Raw genomic sequence first — 22,766 nt, 5'->3', positions numbered from 1 at the left:
CAGAGGACAGAATGAGATGCCAGAGACCTGCCCTGGGTGCCTGGAGATGGAGGCCCAGAGGTTTATGGCAGTGTGCTATGGTAACACAGATTATCCTATCTGGGGGCCGCCTTTCCTGTCTGCAAACTGAGCGTCGCCCAAGCTGGACCCAGCCTCTGTTACAGGAACAGCAGTCACCTGACTATCTGCTATGGATGGTGCTACCATGGGACCCCAAGTAGCCAAGCCCTGAATACAGCACGACTGCTCGAACATGGCAGTTCTGTCACCGTTACTCCCCCTGGACCTGACCCTCTCATGCATTTCTCACTGCAGAGCCTCTGGAGGAGGATGAGGAGACCCCTCAGCTGATGCGGACCAAGAGCGACGCGGCCTGTGTGATCCAGAGGCCCAGGTGCCGGGCCCCTGGCGAGGCCCAGAGGCTCCGGAGACACCGCTTCTCCATCAATGGGCACTTTTACAACCACAAGGTGACGTCCCAGTCTTGCCTGTTTCCTAGGCCCCAAAGCTGAGGCCACAGGGCACCAACGCCAAGAACGGGCATAACAGGTGGACCTTTTGTAGGCAAAGCCCCATGATGGCTGAGTCAGAGTTCACCTCTCACCACGACCCTGTGTGCAGGTGCGGTCGTGCGCATGTCCTCATGGACAAACGGAACTTGGGGGTACATATCTGGCCCAAAGTCACATCAAAATAATATTCCAATTCATGACCCAAAAGCCTGTATTTTTTCTACCACAGACTCACTGTTAATACATTCTCACAAGCAGTGTGGATTTTGGGTAAGTCTGTCTTTAGTCTATGCCACGTTTATCTTTTCAGACGGTTTTCTATGAGGTTTCCCCTGAGCTCATTGGATAGTTTCAGGAGAAGATCATGTACCCTGCTGGCATGCTTGCTGGGTAGACTGAGCCCCCTCGACTGAGGGGTGCCCAGGGACTCGTGTCTGTATCCAGAGAACCTGCACGGCTCCGGATTCCCAGTACTTAGCCCTTTGTCTGAGAATGTATTGTACAACCTCAGGAAGAGACCTCCTTCCCCAGATGACATCATTCCATAAACAAACCAAACTATAAAAGAAAAGTTGATTGTCACTATAAATGGCACAAGTGGCAGTTTGGGTGAGGCCCTGGATGGAGTGTCCTGTAACAGCCACATCCTGCAGCCCTGGGAAATGGAAGCAGAGGCTTCCAGTTTAAGTTGCAGCCCTTCTCGACAAGCCATGACTAATAGGAGGGGAAGGGAGGCCTTGGGGTCCGATCTGAAGAACAGCAGCACAGATTGGGCCTGCCAGGGAGGCCATTCAAACCGCTCTTGGGGTGCCCTGGACTTCAGGATGAGGATTCAGCCAGGCAAGCTGACAGGGACCTGCTTTGTTATCAGGACCTCCCAGCTAGGTTTGCAGTGAGTGTTAATGAGTGACCACAGGTTATCTTTGCTCAGTCCAGGAAAACCCAGGAGTATCTGAGAGTAGCGTTTCCTGCAAGAGTAAAGAGGCAGCCAGAGATTCAGCGTGGTTCAGTTAGCAAAAGGACTACATGTAGTAAATCCTTGTAAGGATTGGGTTTTCCTTAAATCTTATTCCAAAGGGGTTTAGTCTGTAAAGCATTAAGTAAGCACCAGTCGCTAGCATTTGAATACATAGTGATATGTTAAGGGATTATTCTGAAATTTAAAAATATATATGTTTATAGTCTTAGGATCTTTCTGGTTCTATATTCCAAAAAAATAAAAATAAAAATAAAACAGGAGTCTTTTGCTCTATGACTTAAGGTACCGAATAGTGAGGTTTATTTTTGGTACATTTATCCCTTCTCTTAGAGGTATGTCTGGCATATTGAACCTTATTAAAGCCATTGCGGGGGCCATGCAGATATCTGAGCACCCTGTAGCCTTTGAAACGAACAAAAATGAGCAGCGAGAGCTCTCATCACAGCCTTCCATGTCATCTGGAGCCACCATGCCAGGAAAGGCTCCTTAGCCAGCCAGCCCAGCACTGGACACACTACCTGTGACCCATCAGGGCAGCTTTCCCTCCTAGTAACAGATTTACCCACAGAATGTGGACCCGTTATTCTAGGAAATTGACTACCTTCCAGTGTCTTGACTGTGAACCAGTATCTTATGCTTGTTAGACAGTTGATTCACACATATCCAGGGTGAGTAAGGGGCTTCCAAAAAGAAAGCCCTCTTTCTCACCTTGCTCTGCATCCATTCAAAATCAGTGTTCTTAAAAATTAGGTGACAGAGTATTTGAATCACAGGCAACTTTTTTTTTAATTCCTAGAATTGACTTCCCGGAGTTGTTATTCTAGCCTTTATTTCTTAGAACTGAACACTGTTACTTCACTCAATCATTTTCCAAAGCTGTTCTGATTCACAATTATGTTGGTTTGATTTCCAGTATGAGTAAAATGTGGTACCCTTCCCCCTGCTTTGCCCTGGGCTGTCAGATTCAAATGTGTTTGGTCAGAGAGAAAGCACTGTGGATAGAGATGGGGAGACAGCCTGCGACCTTTGTTCCCACTTGGAACTGGTTGGTATCATCTTGAGAAAAGGCTTCAGGCAGAAGAAACACTAGCAATGTCTTGTTGACGAGAGCTTTCTTCTCCTTGAAATGGCCTGGCTCCGCTTTTTATTCCACATTTTTTGGGAATTGAAAGCCTAGTCTGGCTTTGCATGTAATTCAGATGTTTTCTGCATCTCAGTTGAGTGGAAGGCAGGTCCAGAGCTGAGTCTGGCTCCGGTACTTGGCGACCAGCTGGGGACACTGAGCAAGTCCCTCATGCACCCCAAGTCCCAGTTTCCTCCTGGGGAAAGCTGAGCTAGGGCCATACAATCAGATGTGTGGATTTAAACCTGGTTTGGGAAAGCGAGGAGGAGCTCATCCACAGGGGAGTTGGACACACAGGGAGGCGCCAGTGCCACTGTGGTACAGCAAGGGGCTTTGGGTGGCTCTGTCCTTTTGAGGTGGGTGACCTTGGCAAGCTACTTAACCTCACCAAGCCTCCATCTGCTCTCTAAGAAAAGGGGACAAGTGACACGTATTTCAAAGGACTGTTGTAAGGGTTAAATAAGAATTATACGTAAAGGGCTTAGCAGGTTTGCTCCTTGGCTAATGTTCACTGAGGACTTACTAAGCCTCAGGCAGTGCCCTGGTTGGCTTCTCATATGGTGTCTCATAGGCAAAGAATATAATGGGTCCCCAAACTGTGAAGTAGCCACGCAGCGGATACACAGGGTGTGTGGGAAGGAACCACCGTATCATCTGTGTGTGCAGTGAGAGGGGCTGCGGGTGGCATTGTGCAGGCAGTGGGAGGGAAGCCTTCGGTACTTTTACCTAGAACTGGGCTTTATGACTGCTTTCAGATTGTACTGTGCAGATAGCATCGCCTGGCTTTCCTCTCAAAACACAGATTTCCAGAGGACCTGAGGCAGGATGCGGCTGGTGTAGGTGGTCCAGAACACACTCTGTGTTGCAGGGTTTTCAAAAAGGTGTTCCTTTGGGCAGCAGCGTGGAAGATAGATTGAAAGGGCTGAGCTTGGACGGAGGAAAGTTGGGAGGCCGACGCAGTGTGAATTGAGGGCCTCTGCTCAGGCACCACTGGGAGAAAGGAGAGAAGTGCACAGGTTTGAGAACTTTCAGTCTTAGAATCAACAGACACTTGGTGATTTGATGGATAGAAAGAGTGAGGGAGAGACTGGTCCCCCCACCACCCCTTGGGCATTACTTCCACAGCACTGGTTCCTGGGATCTGAGAGCCGGCCCTTAGAGCCTTGCAGGCATCTTTTTTGCAGTCAGTTCTCAGCAAGATGTGAGCTATTACAGCTTGCTCAAGGACACCCAGATCTGGGCATGGCTTGTGTGTGGCTGTGTGACTGGGCAGGCACAGGTCTTCCCAGAGCCCAGGTTCCCCGGCTGCTCCAGTTTCCTCAGCACCATCTAGCTGACAGTGTGCCCAGACCCCGTGTGTCCCCTCTGGCCCTGCTTTGAACTGCCCCTCTCCCTGTACAGACCTCCGTGTTTACTCCTGCATACGGATCCGTGACCAACGTGAGGGTCAACAGCACCATGACTACCCTGCAGGTGCTTACCCTTCTGCTGAACAAGTTCCGAGTAAGTCTGGCCATGACAGCATGTCCCTGTTGTATCGGGTCAGGCGGCTGGTGAAGGCTGGGGGAAGCCACCATGGCCCCTGGGCAGAAGGTCTAGCAAGGCTTCCTCCGCTGAGCTGGAATCTCTGGGATTTGAAGCAGAAAGTTCCGGTGGGGGAGGAGGTTAGGGACTTGTGTGTGTGGTACTGGGTGTGTGGTTACTGCCGGAGCTCTCTTTCTTTCTTTTCTCCCTTGTCTTGAAAAGCCGTGGTCTGACTTCCTGTGTCTGCATGTGCAGGTGGAAAATGGCCCCAGTGAGTTTGCACTCTACATCGCTCATGAGTCTGGGGGTAAGTGTCTGCCTTTTCTTTTAGCTCATAAGAACAAAAGCCTCTGTCTGTTTGGCGGGCTCACCGGTCACGCTCCTTTTCTGAAGCCACGCTGGCTTGTGAGGCGGGCACAGGGCAGCTGACCCTGTACCATGAACGCCTCTCCCCTGCCCAAACCGAGGCGTATTTGTCATCCCTTTTCAGAATCCGACCATAACCACAAGGGAAGCCACCACCTCCAGCCTCACTCATTTGGGAGGGGTGTGGGTGTCGGAGTCTGCGAGGTGGAGCTAGAGCCCCTCAGCCACTGAGAAGTGCTGTCGCAGAAGCTGCACGTTCCTCTGCGGCACTCATGTGGCACAGTCTGCTGACTGAGCAGGCCCGGCCTCCCCATGGCCACTCTCCCCTCTCCCCGCTTCCTTGGTGACTGTTCCTCTCCGAGCTGGGCCTTCACTGAATGTCATGGTCACACATCATTCAGGGCAGTGTTCTCAGGGAGGTCTGGAGAAGGTTCACTGGGGCCCCTGGACATCCATCTTTTATCATGTTACTGTCCTGGAACAAAGAGAAGCAACCCTAATGCCCCAGAAATTTTGTAAACCACCTGTTTTTTCAGAGCGGACAAAATTGAAAGACTGTGAATACCCGCTGATTTCCAGAATCTTACATGGGCCCTGTGAGAAGATCGCCAGGATATTCCTGATGGAAGCTGACTTGGGTGAAGAAGTTCCCCATGATGTGAGTGGGGGCTGAGGCGTGGGGGGCCTGCTCCTGAGGTGGGGACTGGCTGACAGTAGGGGGACACCCAGGGCCTCTGACAGTGACCTTGGCCAGAGCTCTCTCAGGTTCTCACAGCTGAGCCAGGGACCTCACAGCTGTCCTAAAGCACCCCAAGCCCAGCACGGAGGTGGCTTCGGCCCTCCTTCTGCCTGCCAGCCACCACCAGCTCCATCAGCTGGCTTCAGGGAAAAGAAGCTGAGTTCTAGTCAACCACAGCCTGTGCTTTTCCCCTCCGGCAGGTAGAACCTTTTCCTTCATTGTTGTGTGTTTTGTTGTCATTACATTAAAGACTCACACAAGCACTTTTAACTGAGGCCTAACTAGGTCCTACGGAAGGGAACCAGGCATTCCAAACTTACCACAGCCTGAGTCCTAGCCAGGCAATGAGCATGTTTCCAAACTTCCCTGACAATAAAAAGCCTACAGGGTTTGGACCTCCAAGAAGGCCCAGTGACCCTGTGTCCCACGGCCAGCGCACTTTCATTCTATTGTTGGAAACAATGGAGTTCCCACCACTCCCGACCCCCGCCCCTGAGAACACCCAGTGTGACTCTGCTCACTATTGAATGCGTTTCCTAATATTTCGCTTAGTCTTTCCTCCCAGGGATGATAGTTGCTTTGAGGTAAGCAGGGGCTCCATCATCCCATGCTGGCACACACAGAGCAGTGTTGGGGGTGGCTGGAAAGAGGGACAGCCACTTCCATGGATACAAGACATTGCTGAATTGGCCACTATGGAAGCCATGAGGAAAAAGAAAACATGTTTTTGGCTTCTAATTTAAAGCACGTTAAAATGTTCTTGGATTTTCTAGGTCGCTCAGTACATTAAGTTTGAAATGCCGGTGCTGGACAGTTTTGTTGAAAAATTAAAAGAAGAGGAGGAAAGAGAAATAATCAAACTGACCATGAAGTAAGCAGCACTTAAAGGGCCAGTCGTGCGTCCTGACCGCCAGGGCAAGTCTGCAGGGCAGAGCACCCAGGGCCAGGCTGGACAAGCTCTCTGCTCCAGGTGTGCCCGGTGCCCTTGCACGGCTCGGGAGGCTTGCCAACCCTGGCTTCCCAACACAGCCCTCTGGCCCTCTGCTTGGTATTGACACCAAGCTGGGTGACAGCCCGCCAAAATGGCGGGACGCAGCCCAGACTGCACATCCAGCCTCAGCACCTCACCAGCATGGGAGGAACACAGCTGCTGAAACCGCAGGAGAGTCAGGCAGGAGTGTGGGTGGGCACTGGACCAGGGTTGTGAGTTCTGCTGGTAGCACAGTTCTGGAGGAGCAGCCACGGACAGGACCTGCTGGGTGCACATAAAGCCTGACCTGGGCCTTGCACGCTAGCAGGAATCTGAGCCTGCTGAAAAGGAGTGATTGTTGGAACTCCTTGCATCAGCTGATGTTTTCAGGTGCCAGGGACCGTTTGATGGAAAGGTGAGCAGGTGTTACCTGCCAGCTCCTGGGAAGTTCCATCAGGGCCCAGCTATGTGAGGTTAGCCAGGATGCACGTCCCAATGACTTGTCTCTCCCTCTGTAGGGTGGAGCATGGGAAGGACTTTGAAAGGTGCTCAGCCACGGCTGGGTCAGTGTCCCTCTTAGGAAGAGAAGGAGGGAAGCTGCTCACTGCTGCGGCCTGCAGCTGGGGACTGGCTCGGAGCCTTGCTTCTGGCTGAATGATCCTTGGAAAGCCACAGCACCCCAACCCCGTGCCCACAGGCTTCCATCAGTGCTGTCAGGCCCCTTGCAGGCAGTCAGCAGAGACCCGTCAGAGGGAACAGTTTGTCGTGCAGTCAGCATGGCATTGTAGGATTTTGGAGCTGGAAGGGTCCTGTGTGCCACCTGGTCAGTCTGTTCAGGGTATAGAGAGGACACAGAGGCCCAAGTTGAGGAAACTTGCAGCAAGGTTATTACAGAGTCGGGGCTTGAACACAGGCTTCCTATCCCTGCTCTGCACCCCATCCACTCCAGCCTGCTCCTGTCCTTACTGGTCTTTAGAATAGAAACGGCAGCATCCGGCTTTGAAACTTGGCAGGGTCTACAGCCCTATTTGACTATTCCTGTAAGCCAGTGGTGCCAGAGGGATGGGCCTGGGTCTTCCCTCTCTTTGGCAGAAGACAGGTGGTGGCACTAATCAGCCAGTCAGGAGCCCAGGCATCTGTGGCTCCCTTGCTCTGCGCCCCCTCCCCTTGCCTGCAGTGTCAGTGAGACCCCTTGGCTGTGTCTCCCTCCAGGTTCCAAGCCCTGCGTCTGACAATGCTGCAGCGCCTGGAGCAGCTGGTGCAGGCCAAGTAGCCACCCAGTGCCCGCCTCTTCCAATGCCAGCAGCAGACAGTGCACCCTGAATGCTGGTGGCCGGGCCCTGATCAGTCACACTAATGACTAGCCGCCTGAGGAATCCAGCACCTGTGCTGTCACATGTCCACCTGCCAGGGTATCACAAGTCCCCAGCCCCTGGCTCTTCGCTCCAAGGCGAGCTCTCATGGGACCCAGACACAGGAATGGGTAGCTGGAACTTGTTGGGTGGTGTCTGCACGAGAGGCTGGTCTGGGCAGTGAGCAGCCCTGAAGATGGCACCGGCCACATTATGTGGCTAGATGGCATGGTCTGTCCCATTCACGCCACACCTCTCCTGCTTAGGAGAACAGTCCCTGACCCAGCCCCTGGGCGTGGGCTCCATCTGCCTTCCCAGTGCCTGGTTCAGAGCTCCTGCAGGGCCACAGCCCCTGTCCCCATCGTCCACATGAACCACAAGACCCCATCTGCCTTCACTTCATGCTGCCACTTGGGACCTCTGCTGGGAAAATGGGGGCTGCCAGTAGGTATGGGATGTGCCCTGCTCCCAGCCATCACTTCACCATGGCGTCCCCTGGTCCCTGGCCTCCAAGCCTCTGATGTCACCCTGTGAGCCTCACACATCCCAGTGCCCCAGGGCCAGAGGTCAGACCACGAATAAGACCACGATCATCTCATCTTTTCTCTGCAGCACTAATTCTGAACTTCCTCAGCAAGATCTGAAGGAACTCTCACAAAGAGCTCGCTGCAAAAAAAATGCCAATTTGATCATGTGGAGGAGGTGACCCACATGGCATTGGAAGGATGACACCCCATGTACACGAGAGTCCAGGGTCCAGAAGCTGCAGGGCAATGGCTCAAGAAGGCTGTGCTCAGCCCCCATCTTCACTGTCCCTCTCTGGGCTTGCATCCCTCTGCCGTCAACGGGGTGGGATGAAGATAAATGTTCGTTTGAGGAGAAAGGGCTTTGAATTTCCTGGAGCCAGACACTGAACGATTTGGGTTTGTCAGCTGATGGAGAATTTCTGGAATGAACAAAAAGACCTTTACAAAACTATGCAACAGTTTACATCAGTTATATGAAATGTTTGACAGCAAGCTGAAAGCCCAATTCCTTTCTCACTAGGGCCTGTGGATGGCATACTGAAAGGGAAGAATCATAAAGGCTTCCAAATACGGATGAGATTTTATCTCTGCTCCATGCAACCGCTCGTCACCAGTGCTCATAAAGAACAGAGCTTAGGAGCAGCCGTGCTATGTGGACCCCCTGTCAGGGTGGGCTTCATGCCAGGATGTCCCCCTCCTGACTTCATCATCACAGAGGCACACAGAGAGGTGCCTGGGCTGGCCCGCCACACTTCCTGTTGTCTGCTCTCCTTCAGCAGCACAGTTTCCTAGGTGCTCAATAAAGGTGTGCTTACAGGAGTCAGGACCAAGCTTCTTTTCGCATCTGTGTTTCCACCCTGACCTCCAGCTCTAACTTCTGAAACTCCTCCTACAGTGCCTGGGGCCAGGTTTGGCAGAGGAGCTAGAGCTGAGCCCCAGCTCTGCTCTTGACTCCAACGTGACTCCTTCATCTCCGTGCATATCCTGGGGGTTAATGTAGAGGCTGAGGACAGCGGCAGCTACAAGGCACAGAGGAGGAGCCATTGGTGGGCTCTGTGGGCAGCCTGGACAATAGAATCGCCCCAAATCACAGACTCTCAGCATCAGGAGGACCTCAGGAATCTTCTAGGCTGGGGCTCAGGTGGTATGGTGGCAAGACCTGGGAGAGGGTGGAAAACAAATATGCCTCTCCAAGTCATTTTAGACCCAAGCCATATTTACATAGTTGTCTAGGACAATTGCCATCCATTGTTCAACAAGAATTGAGTGACTGCCTTGTCCCAGGCCTTTGCTCAGCTCTCAAGGGACAAAGACAGAGCCACAGTCCACCCCATGTTCAGGGATCTCCTCATCGGGAGAAGCAGGCGAGATGCCCAGAGGGTCAGAGGACCAGCAGAGCGGAGAGCCAGTGGAGGTCCCTGGAGGGAGGCCCAAGGCTAGTCCCAGTGGTTAAGACAATGTGTGTGGCATTCCAGCCCGGGAGGCGCCCACCAGCCCAGGAGCCGTAGGATCAGGAGCCCCTCTGTAAGCACGTATCGTTTGGTTTGGTTTCGTTTTGTGAGAAGGGGGAGGTTGAGGTGCTGTTGCAGTTGTTACAATATTATTTAAGACCTGCCTAGATCAGTGTCACTTTAAAAATAGACATTGTCAAAACTAACTTATGAATATCAAAGCTAAGAAAAATCATTAACACAGGAAAAAGGGAATTGCACAGGAAAAGTGTAAATGTACACTTCTACAATCATCTGAGGGCTTAACAAATCTTTATCAACACTATACTTGCTTTTCAGAGGAAATTTGAAAAGCTGCTTAATTCAGCTCACTGTGATACCACAATTTTAGACTTTCTCTGTGAGGCTCTGTGGTTTCCTGCTGGTTTGTCAGAGCTCCCTGTTCTCTCCACAGACCTTACAGTATTTCTGAGATGCTCCTTTTACTAACTAGTATCTCAAGTAACAAATGTATCCAAAGATAAAATGAAGATTCCTGTAAGAGATCGTCCTCTCCTAAAACAGGACTGCCCTCCCAGGTCAGGGCTCAGGAACCAGAGAAAAAACTAAACAGAAGATGAAATCAACATGATTGCAAAAGAAAGATTGGACTCAGGAAAAACAGGATGATTCGGCCAGAACAAATTACCAAAAGGAATAAAAAAACAGCTTGTTTTTCCCATGGCCACAACCATGTGCTACCTGTTTGGGATGTTTACCAGAAAATGAATTAAAGACTTCGCTATTCTCAAAACAAAGCTGGTGGGTTCACCCAGGATACATCTGGCCCTTTAGTCCAAAGGAAACAAAGCTCGAGACTCGCCCTGTCTGAACAGGTGATTTGTGGAGGAGCCCACAGTGCACATGATGCCCCTGTGGGCGGGAGGGCAGCCACCTGCAGCTGCCGCGGGAGTGGGGGATATATCCTCGTCAGGTGCTCTGGTGGGCTGCTGGGCAGCAGGGCCCCTGCCCTTAGCCCTGATCAGGCAGGAAACACAATCAAGGCCAAGCTATTACAAGTATAAAAACAGCTAAATGCACACACTATATTTAGACCCCCAGGAGTTGCAATTGTCTGGGAAAAAGCCAGCTGCTGACCTGCTCCTGGACTCAGCTTTCCAGGCGGGGCTCTGCTCCCTCATGGCTGGGCTTTCAACACAGATGTTTTCTGCAAACCCAGAAATGGACATTCCCAGAGTTTCCTTTCCCAGAAAACTCAAGAGGAAACAGATAGCAAAGCCTCAGGAACCCCCATTGTTCGGGGTCCCTTCATGGGAGGCGGACAGTCTCGTTACTGAAACTTGGGCCACACAGCATCCCTCACATTGTTGCCAGACACAGACCCAAGGCAGCAGCACTCCCAGTTGTGATAGTGCTGTGTGCGTGTGTGTATGTGTGTGTGTGTTCACGCGTGGACATGCAAGTCAACAGGGATGCAGGGGACAAAACCATAGTAAGAGGAAGCTGTCTTGCCAGGGCTTTCTCAGCCCAGAAGCCTCTTCTTCCTAGAATGAACCCTTCAAATACCAGAGGACTCAGAGGCATACTGCTGGATGTCTTTTCCAGACAAGCCCCAGGTATTAAGGGGTCTGGGCTCTCGGCCCAGTTCCCTAAAAAGACGTGCTGTTAGGAGTAAGTGGTGGCATATCCTGACTTTGCTGCCCTGACTGTCCATACCTCCCACTCTCTCCCCCATTCTCCTTTGTGTTTTATATCATGCATGCCTATTTTCAATAATTTAATTTGTTTAAAAATAACTTGGAACTCCATTTGAGAGATACTGTTACGCAGAGGTTGAAAGAGCAGGCTCTGGAGCCAAAGCCTCGCTCTCACTTTGTGAATGTGTGATCTTAGGCAAGTTACTTGCCTCCATTTTCCCGTCTATAAAATGAGGATAATATCAGTTCCTATCTGTTAAAGTTGTAGGAGGTATATTAGTCATGTTTGCTGCAGTAGCAAATAACACCAGAAACCTCAGTGGCTAAAACCAGAACATTTATTTCTCTCCCATGTTAACACAGGAGGTTGTAGGTGGGCATATGTGTCTCTGCTCCATGTGTCATCTCTCCTGGCCCCAGACTGAAGGAGCAGCCCCTACTTGGGACACAGTATTCTCGCGGCAGAGGGAAAGAACAGATTGGTGGCAGAAACAGTGATTCAGAGCCCCTTCTGGGACATGATATGTTTCATGTCCACTGATATGCAGTTGGCCAACACTAGTCACATGTAAAGTCAACATCATTAGGATAGGATGTCATTAACTAGAAGGCACTGAAAGTCACACAGCAATGGGCAGGGATGTAAAACACGAGCAGGACAGAGGAGATGCTCAGGAACGATCCTATCACAGGAATATTGAATGAGGCACTACAAGCGCCCCAAACAGTGCCTGGCACATAATAAACAGTAAGTGGTGACTATTATTAGACTAATAAATAGAGGGCATAAAACCCAGCCTGTTTTCTCTCCCTCTCTTTCTCCTTTTCCCCTTTATTCTTCCTCCTCCTTCCCACCCTCTCTCCTTTTCTGTCTCATCTTTACCTCCTACTCTATCACTCTTGGCCACCCATACCTCCTTGTTCCCTGACTTTCATCTCTCTCCTTTTTAAGATTCATCTTTCTTTACCCAGTTCTCTTCCTCTCTAATCTGCATATCTCTGGGCCTTCTGTAGTTGACCCAACTGTTTTCAGGTACAGGAAAAAGGGATAATCCACCTTTATGTGGGACATGGAAACAGTTAGCTTTAATTAATGACTGTCTCACTAATAAAATGTTTCTAAATAAACTTTATCTTATTATTTTAATGTACATAGAGCAAACAGTCCCAGCAGGTCATTTTCGCTTTTGAAACTTTTCCTAAACTATCTCTGGCTATTACCCCCACCCCCATCTCCTCCAACTACCAGCATCAACAACTTGTAATAATAATTTAATACTAAAAGTAATAGCAATGCCTTGTATTTCTTATGCATTGTGCTAAGTGCCTTACATGATGTCATTTAATCCTTACAACAGTCTGGCTATTATCTAGATTACTGAGTTGACATTCCTTGCCCAGGCCTTAGTCAGTTTGATGCTTTGCCACCTGCAGAGCAGAAAGCTCCAGCTTGAGCTAGTCTGGCCTCTGCCATCAACTCACTATGTTACTTCAAGCAAGTCTCCCTCCCTCAGCCTCATTTTACTGATCTGCAAGGAAAATATAATGACCCCTGCATCATGAGACTACAGTAAAGATAAATGACCAAAGAACACATATAAAAGCACTTTGTAAACAATGAGGTACCTTACAAATTTACTATTTCAACAAACACTTGCTGACTGCCTGCTACCTGCTGAGCACTGTTCTTAGCACTGCAGACACAACAAGGAACAAGAAATAGATCGTGACAGCTTTGTGTGCCACTGTGAGGCCATGGGCTTTTGTTTTAATGGCATGGTAAACCTATGGAGGTTTTGAACGAAATGACTGACTTGGGTTTTAAGAGGATTATTCTGGGGCTAGAGGTAGACTGTGGAGATACCAGCAATAATGCATTAATCCAGACAGGAGGCAACAGCTTGCTGAAGGTTATAGTAATGGAGGTGTTGGAAGTGGTTCGATTCTGGATATATTTTGAAGATAGAGCCAACAGAATTGCTATCGATTGGATTTGGATTTGGGGTGAAAAGAGTCAATAATGACATCAAGATTTTTGGCCTGAGCAACTGGCAACATAGAGTTGCCATCAGTTGCTGAGATGAAGACTTTTGAAGGAACAGGTTAGGTGAATGTCAGAAGTTCATTTGGGGAAATGTTAAGCTTGTGATATCAATCATAGATGCAAATGGTGCTAAATTATCAACTAGATATAAAGCCTGGAGTTCAATAATATTTGTATCTCAGGGTGGAACTGGAGTTACCACTTCAGGAGTGTTTAGCACGTACAGATGATATTTGAAGCCATCAGACTGGAGAAGTTACACAGGGGAATGCTGGCACATAGAAAAGAGCAGAGGTCAGATGACCCAGCACCCACCAGCTTGGCTGAGGAGGAGGATCCCGCAAGAAAGAAGCAGCAGGAGACGTCATTACTAAAGGGAAATGAAAGGTGTATTGAAAATCACGAAACTTCTATTGGAAAAGACCAGTTCCAATCCTTGGTTGTCCACTTACGCATTGTGTGACCTTAAACTTCTTCTCTGAGCGTAGTTTCCTTCTATGTAAAATGAGTGTCATGCAAGGTGTTGTGCAGGGTCTCTAGTCCCACCTCCCACATAAGAACGCAGGATATGGTGAGGCCAAAAAGGAACACCAAGGGTGTCATAGCACTATATTCTGGCTGGCGGCTGGGTTAGAGACACAGGAAACAGGATCCACACAATCTGCAACCTGCCGTCCGCTTCTCTGCCAACCAAGCAACCCCACTTGTTAGCTACAATCCACCGTGCTAACTGCAATCCGCGCTTGCTAGCTCAGCCACCATCTTCTTGCTAGCCCCCATTTGCTGCTAGCATAGCCACGGCAGTTATATTAGTGGCCAGTGGCTCACTGGTTACAGCTGACGGCCAACTAGCCACAGCTGATGGCCATTTGATCACAGTCGATGGCCATTTACTACCTGAGCCAGCACCTTTCCATGTGAGGCCGAGAGCCTGGAAACTGCCCTCCTGGCTCTGTCCCCACAATGAATATGATCATCCCCATCTCCTAAGGGCTTTTTGGTGATAATGAAATAAGGTGACTCATAAAAAAGATCAGGAACAGTTTAGGTTCTTCGAAAGTACCTCTTTAAAGTTACTAAGTGACCGGTATTTGTAGAAACAATGAAGTCTTGGGTTGGGTAGGCCGCTCTTCCACCACAAAGGGAGGGAGCCACACGACCCCTTCCGAGGGGCGGCAGCAGAAAACAACAGAGGGAGTTTCTTCTTTCCGGTGGGCCAGCGACCATAGAGGGTCGCTCCGCCATCTTCCTAGAGCGACTGCTGCAGCGCGGAAGACCAGCGTGGCCCCTACTTCCGGCGACGCGAGGGCCGCCGAGCGAGGGAACGAGGGCGGTGGCCTGCCCGGCGCGGTGAGTGGATGGGGGCGTCCGGGCTGGTGCCCGGGAGCGGGACTGAGCGAGCTGGCTGCAGCGGCGACGGGGCGTCGGGGTGGAAGGCGTGGTCGCGGCCTCCCCTCCCCGCGCCGCCGGGAGGGCGCCGGGGACAGTGGCGGAGGGGCCGGCTGGGCCCGGCCTTTGAAGAGCAGCCGTCTGAGGCCTCAGGAGGGCAGAGACTTGAGGGGAGTCGCAGCCGTTGGGCCCAGAGGCGGACTGGCCCGTGCACTGCTTCCTTACGCCGTGGGTCGCGGCCCGAGTTTCGAGACAAAATATATTAAACGCTTGGGTAGCACCGGGCTCTTCTGAGAGATTTTACGGATATTGACTCATTTAAATTTCTAACCCCTGATGGTGTAGTAACCTTATTGTCATCCCAATTTTGTGTATGAAAAACAGGCACATTCCGGTTAGGTATGTTCGCATGACTAGCGGCTCCTGTCACTCAAGATTAACCTTAATAGCTGCACCTGCAATGATGGAATGATGCTGAGGGTCGGTCCCAGCGCTGGACTTGGCTTTGGCAGTTGTGGCTGCACATTTAGTTCTGCCAGTAAGGATACAGGTTCTGGGGTCAGGCTGCTAGGGGTCGGGAACCTGGCCGAAGGATGCCTGCCTTTCCTTAGGTGTGAAATGGAGATAATCCCATAAAGCCATTCCGAGAAATAAAATAGCACGGTGTCAGGCATACAAGCTATCTGGTAGTATGATTTCCTCATCTGTAGTGTTCTAGGTGGATTAGATAGCCTCTGAGTTTTCTCCCAGTTCTGATTATTATAGTATTAAAAAATAAATGTTTTTTTCAATGTATAATTACTATGATGGTTATTTTTTGAACACCGGCACCATGTACATGGACAAATGTCTCCTTGTAATAGATGTTCTATAAATATTTACTAAAATTAAGGAATGAGTAGTGATCTCTCTGCAATATTGTGGTATATGCAGTTTGCTGGTTCTGATACCCTAATTACAGCAGATACAATTATTAAATATCCAGACAAATTCCTCAGCACTATCAGGCCTGAAGTCTCAGTTAAACAAAAAAAACGGCAGAACAATGATGTAATTTGTGTTTTCAGTTACTGGTTTTACAAGCTTGTGTGATGCAGAGACCCAGTGTAATCCCATTTTTAAAGTCTACTTTCTGACATGTGGAAAATAGTTCCAATAATTTTATTGTTTTTGCATCCTAGTTTCCCCTACATTTTCACATATTTGAAGTTTGTGGCTTGTTTGTTTATGGCCATTATTTTAAATAACTTTGTAAATAAATGAAATTATTTGAAATTTTTAATTTTTGCAGCATTTGGATATTTTTAAAATTTCATCATATTTTTACATGTAAACTTCCTTTCTCCTCCTCCTCCTTTTCTTGTGTTCTACTTGCCACCTTTTTTTCTATTCAGTTTCATTTCACTATCCTGTAAAAGTTCTTTTGAAATTTTTCTTTCTCCAGAAACAATCCTCTTGTTTCAAATTTTCAAAGAATTGTCCTTTTTCTTGGATCATTCAAATCTAGAAAAAATAATAAAGCATCTCTTCATTGACGTTTTTCTTATCCAGTATTTATTGAATTGATTCACAGAAACGCACTTCTTGTAGAGTAGTTCCTACTTTCAAAACAGTTTATGCTACAAAGTTAGAGCTGTTATCTATAGCTGTGAAAGTAGAATGGCGAAACAAATAAGGATAAACAAAATATTTAATAAAGTAGTATGGTTTGTCACTTCTTTCGGATTTGGACTCCTTAATTAGATAGTCACCGGTAAGTGAGTAGAAGTTAACATAGAAGTAAATAGTACAACATAATCATGTTTATTTGATGATATTTATTAAATTTAAACTGTGGAATTATCAGAATAATTTTGCAATTATTCTTCATAATTGCCTGTTTTCATATGTATTCAATACATTTTTAATTAAAACATGGATGCAATTTTGATGGGTCTTAAGAGGTATAAAGTTGAGTAATTAACAAATCATCTGTAATTGGTTTCTATTTTTTTCTTCTGCACCCAGAAAATTCTGAGCTGTATAGCTCTAGAAAGAGAAACATTAATTCAGAAGAAGACAGTAGACTCTCAAGAATATATTTGACTCTTCACCATGCGGTTAGGAAAACCTAAGGGAGGTATTTCTCGGCGCTCAAGCCAAGGAAAAAGCTCTGAGAACCAGCGCAAAACAGGCCGGCAGCGGCAGAAATGGGGCATGACCATTCGGTTTGATTCAAGCTTGAGTAGACTGAGAAGAAGCTTGGATAAGAAGCCCTATAAATGTACTGAATGTGAAAAGAGTTTCAGTCAGAGCTCTACTCTTTTTCAACACCAGAAGATCCATACTGGAAAGAAATCCCATAAATGTGTTGATTGTGGGAAAAGTTTCTTTCAGAGTTCTAATCTCATTCAGCATCGACGGATCCATACGGGGGAAAAGCCCTATAAGTGTGATGAGTGTGGAGAAAGGTTTAAACAGAGCTCAAATCTCATTCAGCACCAGAGAATTCATACTGGAGAAAAGCCCTATCAGTGTGATGAATGTGGCCGATGTTTCAGCCAGAGTTCCCACCTTATTCAGCATCAGAGAACCCACACAGGGGAGAAGCCCTACCAGTGCAGTGAATGTGGCAAATGCTTCAGCCAGAGCTCTCATCTTCGGCAGCACATGAAGGTGCACAAAGAAGAGAAACCTCGCAAAACCCGAGGCAAAAATATGAGGGCCAAAACTCACGTAGTATCGTCTTGGAAAGCTGGTATAGGAAGGAAGTCAGTGGCTGGTCTCCGCTAAGTAAAAGGCACTGCTTCAGCTCTCTTTAAATAATAATAATAATAATAAAAGCTGTCTCTTTTAGAACTGGAGATAACTTTATAATAGAGCACTTAAATATTTTATCCTTTCCTAGCATGGAGATGTCGGGAGTTTAATGCTATTGGACTGAAAGAAATTACGTGAGTCCAGCTGTCCTCATTTCTTTGTTATGTAACCTAAGAGTACAAAGAACTAAAAATATGTTTTGAGAGCATATAAGATCCTTGACCTCATTTGAAATTGTTTCCTGCGTCATTTTGACAATAACAATCATGTTTAATGACACGTGTGTAAAAGGGCAGGAATTCTGATGACTACTTGGTTTTAGGACTTTCTCTTGAAGGAGTAATTAAAAGGAAAAAGAACTTAATTCCATTGGTTTTGGAGTTCTGCAACAGATGAGAAGATTTTATGTTTGTAAAGTTGTAGCGTATTAATCATTGGTTTGTAAGTATGACTCAAGATTCAACATACTAAAATGTATTCATGTTCACAGATTTTTTAGTCAACAGGGCACATCACTTTATATTAGCTTTCTTTTATACCTTCTGCTTATGGACAGTTGTTAATTAAAGGAGTAGCATTTCCCTGTTTTTCACCAAATTCTTAGTAAGAGATACTTTAGAAGTCAAAGTGAAAACTGAATTAGATCACAAGTCTCTTCCTACTAGTACCGTTCTTTGTGATGGTTACACTGTGTCAGTTGTTTTCCAGAAGTTAGGATGGATTTATGTTGATCCATTCCTGGGCCTTTGACTTCTTTTGGCATTCTCATGTGCTCTGATAAACTGAGCTAGCGTTTTAGATCTACATGAATAAATAATTAAACCATGTTTTACCAAAACAATCTCAACTGGCTAATTAAAAGTCTACAATTTACATACCTCCCTGCCTTCCCCTTTGAGAACTGGTAACCCTGATTATCTTAAATGTTTGTCCAATAGCAAAAGTCATTTAATTTAAATGTCAGTGCATTGTAGCTCAATGTGTAGATTTGGAAATCTAAATTAACCTTTTGTGAGTTATATGAATTATTTACAAAGTCTAACAAACATATTTATTAGCTTCCTTCGGAACAGTACTAAGTGTCAGACATCCTGATCAGCCTTCAGCTCAGGTTTTAATTTCTATTGAATGCTAACATTCTTCTGATTTTTTTTTTTTGTATCTTTTATAATCATGCTAGTTTCTATTGTATTAATGACAGTTACTCATAAAAAAATTTTTTTAATGGAATATTCTGTTTATTTTTCTCCTGGGAAATTGTTTTAATGATTTAGACAACATCTAAAATCACAGCTTTTGGAAGAAGCACTTGTTTTGCCTGTTTTTGATTTCCTCAAACTTGAACTTTGCCTCCCGCCTGGCCTTGCACTGAGTGCAGGGTCATAGAAGATGGCCTTGTTGACAATAGTTTCATCCAGCAGAATGTCCACAGAGAGTTTTGTGAGTATGAGGTGATTGCAGTTACCTTTTTTTTTTACAGCACACTTGATCTTTGACCGCTTAGCAAGTGTCCTGTTCATTGCAGCCAAGTTACTTTGTAGCAGGTGTGTGGCTATGGGGCCATTTTCAACATCTACCGTCAGTGTTATTTATAGCAGTTTTGTGTCTGGAGTAACTTCTGACTGGGACCAACACCACTATGGGGACAGAGTCCCATAGAGCAGTTTCCAGGCTCTCGGCCTCACGTGGAATGGTGCTGGCTCGGGTAGTAGATGGCTGTCAGCGGTGGTTAATTGACCATCAGCTGTTACCAGTTAGTCAATTAGCCCCATTGTAACTGCTGCGGCTGCGTTGGTTGATCAGTTGGTAGGTTTGCAGGCAGAGAAGCGGACAGCAGGTTGCAGGTTGTGTGTCTCCAGCCTCCAGTTAGACTATAGTGGTATGACTCCCCTACCTGTGGCTCCGTGAGTGTTCCTTTTTGGCCTAGCCATATCCTGCGTTCTTATGTGGGGAGCAGGACTAGAGACCCTGTAGGCCGCCTTGCACGACAAATAGGCAGTGAACAGGGTCTCCCGCACGACAACCACTTTCTTAAATTTGATGAGTTTTACAACTTTGACAGCAACCACAGGGCCCTGCAACAGAAAGACCTAAAAATTGTTAGATTTCATAGTTTAAATTTTTATCCTGAGTAGACTTATATATTTGCTATAAAAAAGAAAGCAAATACTCCTCAGATTTTCATGTATTCCCAGTTTGGCTATGGTTTACATTTCTTCTTAGAACCCTAAAACTGGGAGCAAATAGGTCATAACATTTATGGTAGCCTTCTTTAATAACTAACATGGCACTGCAGCCTTTTGCTCCTTTTATGAGCATCTTAGGAGGAAGAGAAGTCACAGGTGCTTTAAATTAATGAGCTAATGACAGTGTTCCACTACTAGAAACTGAGTAACAGTAGAATGTGAGTCTGGTAGGCACTGCCTCTTTGAAAATATGCTGCCCCTCAATACTCTGATGAATTTCCACCATAACTCAGGTTTACCAACTGAGTTATGGCCCAGTCCTTATACAAGCTCTGGATGTTTTATTGGTGAGAGGGGGAGTATGGGGGGAAGCTCCAAAATAATTTTTTTTAAAATACTGATAAAATTTCTTCCACCCTACACCAACGAATAAGATGTGTTGTTAAACATCCTTGGCTTCTGGTGGCTGGTTAGTCCAGTGGGTTAGAGCGTGGTGCTCTTAACAACAAGGATGCTGGTTCGATCCCCACATGGGCCACTGTGAGCTGCACCCTCAACTAGACTGAAACAACTACTTGACTTGGAGCAAACACACTTAAAAGTTTAAAAAAAAAATGCTTGGCTTCTACATTCTTTTTTATTTACTCAATCATTTAATAAGATTAGTCAAAGTAGAACTGATCAAGGTAGCCTTAGCTTAAAGGAACTTAGGATAGGCGAGTCATCAAGTAGAGGAGTTGGAAAACTAGAAACAAGTAAAGCAAACAGGATCCTGTAAGAGCACTGAGGAGGGACCTCTTACCCAGAGTGCCAGTTTCAGAGTGCATCAAAATCACCTGGACGGCTTATCAAATTATGGGTCTCCTCCCATAATTGCTTATTCAGTAGGTCTGGGCTGTAGCTGGGCATTGACGTTTCTAACGAGCTCCCAGGTAATGGCGACATGCTGGTCCAGGATGCACTTTGAGAACCACTGCTATGATGTGCTCACGTAAAATGGTGTCTTAAGTCAGATATATACATAATACTAATCTTTGATAAGGGTAGGCAGGATTTAATGATGAAGACTTTGGGCCCTGGGGTCTACCTACTTAGGTTTACATCATGGTTACCTAGTAATTGGACAACTTGAATTTTGGTTTTAATTAAATTGGAGAAGATTCCTGTGGTTGAGTTGTGGAGGGTATTAAATGAAGTAATGCAGGTAGAGAGCTTAGCATAAAGCCTGGGACATTGCTGAGAATTTACTGATTAACTTAGGTCTCCAAAGGCAGAGAAGCTATTGAATCAAATCTGAAATTGTCAGTGACAAAAGTATAACTCCCATAAATTTAAACATGAGTTTTTGTTTGTTTTTTGGCTGACTTGGGACTCTTGGAGAGAAAGGATACCTCTAAAGGGAAGAACCATCTAATAAATTTCTAAGGGAAATTTTAGAACCTGTATGAATTTTATGACAGGTAATAGGAGTACCTCTTCAAAATAGAAGTACATAACCACAAACTATTCCCCATGTTAGTGAGGCAAAGTAATTTCATTTTGTTGAAGTAAATGTCTGTCGAGCACTGGCCATGTATAAAAGACTGGTAGGAAAGTGAATTACGTTTTTTAAAAAGGTGATTACAGTGTGATTGCTTTTCAAAATGGAAGAATTTACATCTGGTACAGGGAAGAAGGAAGGGTCCTTGAAAGGGATGACATTTATACTAGGGAATAGAAACCCAAAAGGCTGTAGAGGCCAGCAGCCAATGAGATGAGTGCGTGAGAAGTGAGGAGTTCTGAAAACCACAGTGCACCTGCCCGTTGAAAGGACAACCCTGACTGTCAGCCAATCACTGCCATGCAGAGATTCAGACCCAGATAATGCCAGTTCTTTTGATTTTTCAAGAGAAACGAGAAATCTAGATTTTAAAAGACAACCCTCTTACTAGCTTGCCACACCTGAACTAGCTTTTTAAGGATGTAAAGGCTCTGTGTGTTATCTGCATGGGAGTGGGGGGAAGAAAGGAGGAGAGAGGCAGAGGTACATGATGGAGTGGAAGCTGCAAAGCACAGAAGAATCTCAGCACAGCAGCAAGTAGATGCCTTATGGACATTCCAGTTTCATCCAAGAGTTGCGGAAGGCGAGGCTGGAATGGGCCTCAGGAGAGCCTTAAGAAACAGCAACCTTTGATAAGATGAAAGTTTTTAGAGCATAGGTTAAAAGACAATGAGTCAGTGAAAAATAACCATGTTACTAGAAGAAAAACTACCCCAGAACAGACCCAATTGGCTAATTGGACCTCCTGCCCCGGGCTTCAAGTCTTACCTCCTTCCATTCCCTGCCCCACACTGAAGGACTGCAACTCCGCACTGCTCTGGAACTTTGCTGATTCTGCTTCGACCAATATCTATTCTGAGAGTTAGGCCTCCAAGAGGTTGACCTTGAAATTGATAAATGTTGCGGCTGAAAGATGAGAAAATATAACTTAACTATAAAACACAGTTCTTAGTTGCATTCCTTGTGGTAAAACCAAATACAAGTAGAATCATTACAAATTTCGTTTAAAGGAAGAGCATCTAATGAAGTGATGGGGGTTTGGGATTGTCTTCCAGAGGAAACAGTATGTTGGGTGAGCAAAAACCCAAGTGCTCCCCCACATTTCCCAGAACCCTTATAGTCAGGTGAGAAAACAGTTCTGGCCATTTGTAAGCAAAAGTAACACTTTTAAAAGTCATTGGGTGATTCTCCATGCTCCCACTACCCATAATGGAAGGGTCATTCCAGATAGTTCCTGAGCCCCTTGCCAACCTGCACAAAATCAATATTAAATATATATATATATATATGTGTGTGTTATAAAGCTTGCAAAGTCCTTAATGCTCCAGATCTGGTTTTAAGGGGGAAAACAAAGTTTTGGGTCATTTAAAAGTTGGAAATGACATTAAATTTTCTAAAACTGTACACTCTATCTGTATTTTAGAATTCAAAGAACATAAAAGAATAAGGTCATTAAAAGGTAATCCAATTTAGAGGACAGTGAGGTGAGTGGCCTTCCAGGTCCCTTCAGACCATGAAACTTTGATTCCTTAAAAGTTTGATGTCATTTTATACATTTGTTCTTTCAT

At 46.5% G+C, this 22,766-nt stretch overlaps 2 protein-coding genes across 4 annotated transcripts in view; both read left to right on the top strand.

Annotated features, from left to right (window-relative positions):
- Nucleotides 1-8,911, top strand: part of RASSF4 (Ras association domain family member 4) — a 33,633-nt gene extending 24,722 nt beyond the window's left edge. Inside the window, exons 6-11 of one of the 3 annotated variants that reach the window (XR_004425316.1) lie at nt 316-470; nt 4,016-4,117; nt 4,394-4,445; nt 5,041-5,162; nt 6,017-6,213; nt 7,426-7,550. Coding sequence is in view for 2 of the 3 variants with exons in the window: in XM_033130649.1 (XP_032986540.1) it covers nt 316-470; nt 4,016-4,117; nt 4,394-4,445; nt 5,041-5,162; nt 6,017-6,114; nt 7,426-7,486 (590 nt within the window). In the remaining variant the exon portion in view is untranslated. Of the gene's footprint in view, nt 1-315; nt 471-4,015; nt 4,118-4,393; nt 4,446-5,040; nt 5,163-6,016; nt 6,214-7,425 lie in introns of all 3 variants that reach the window. The other 2 variants (XM_033130649.1, XM_033130650.1) reach the window with 2 other exon arrangements.
- A 5,374-nt stretch (nt 8,912-14,285) lies between these two features.
- Nucleotides 14,286-22,464, top strand: ZNF22 (zinc finger protein 22). The gene is made up of 2 exons (XM_033131248.1): nt 14,286-14,634; nt 16,681-22,464. Exon 2 carries the CDS (start codon nt 16,768-16,770, stop codon nt 17,443-17,445), a length of 678 nt encoding a protein of 225 aa, XP_032987139.1. The 5' UTR covers nt 14,286-14,634; nt 16,681-16,767; the 3' UTR covers nt 17,446-22,464.
- The last annotated feature ends 302 nt before the right edge of the window (nt 22,465-22,766 follow it).

Source organism: Rhinolophus ferrumequinum, chromosome 16, assembly GCF_004115265.2.
Source record: "Rhinolophus ferrumequinum isolate MPI-CBG mRhiFer1 chromosome 16, mRhiFer1_v1.p, whole genome shotgun sequence".
Lineage (NCBI taxonomy): Eukaryota > Metazoa > Chordata > Mammalia > Chiroptera > Rhinolophidae > Rhinolophus > Rhinolophus ferrumequinum.
Note: the sequence above shows the minus strand (reverse complement) of the source record. Positions and strands in the feature narration are given on the sequence as shown.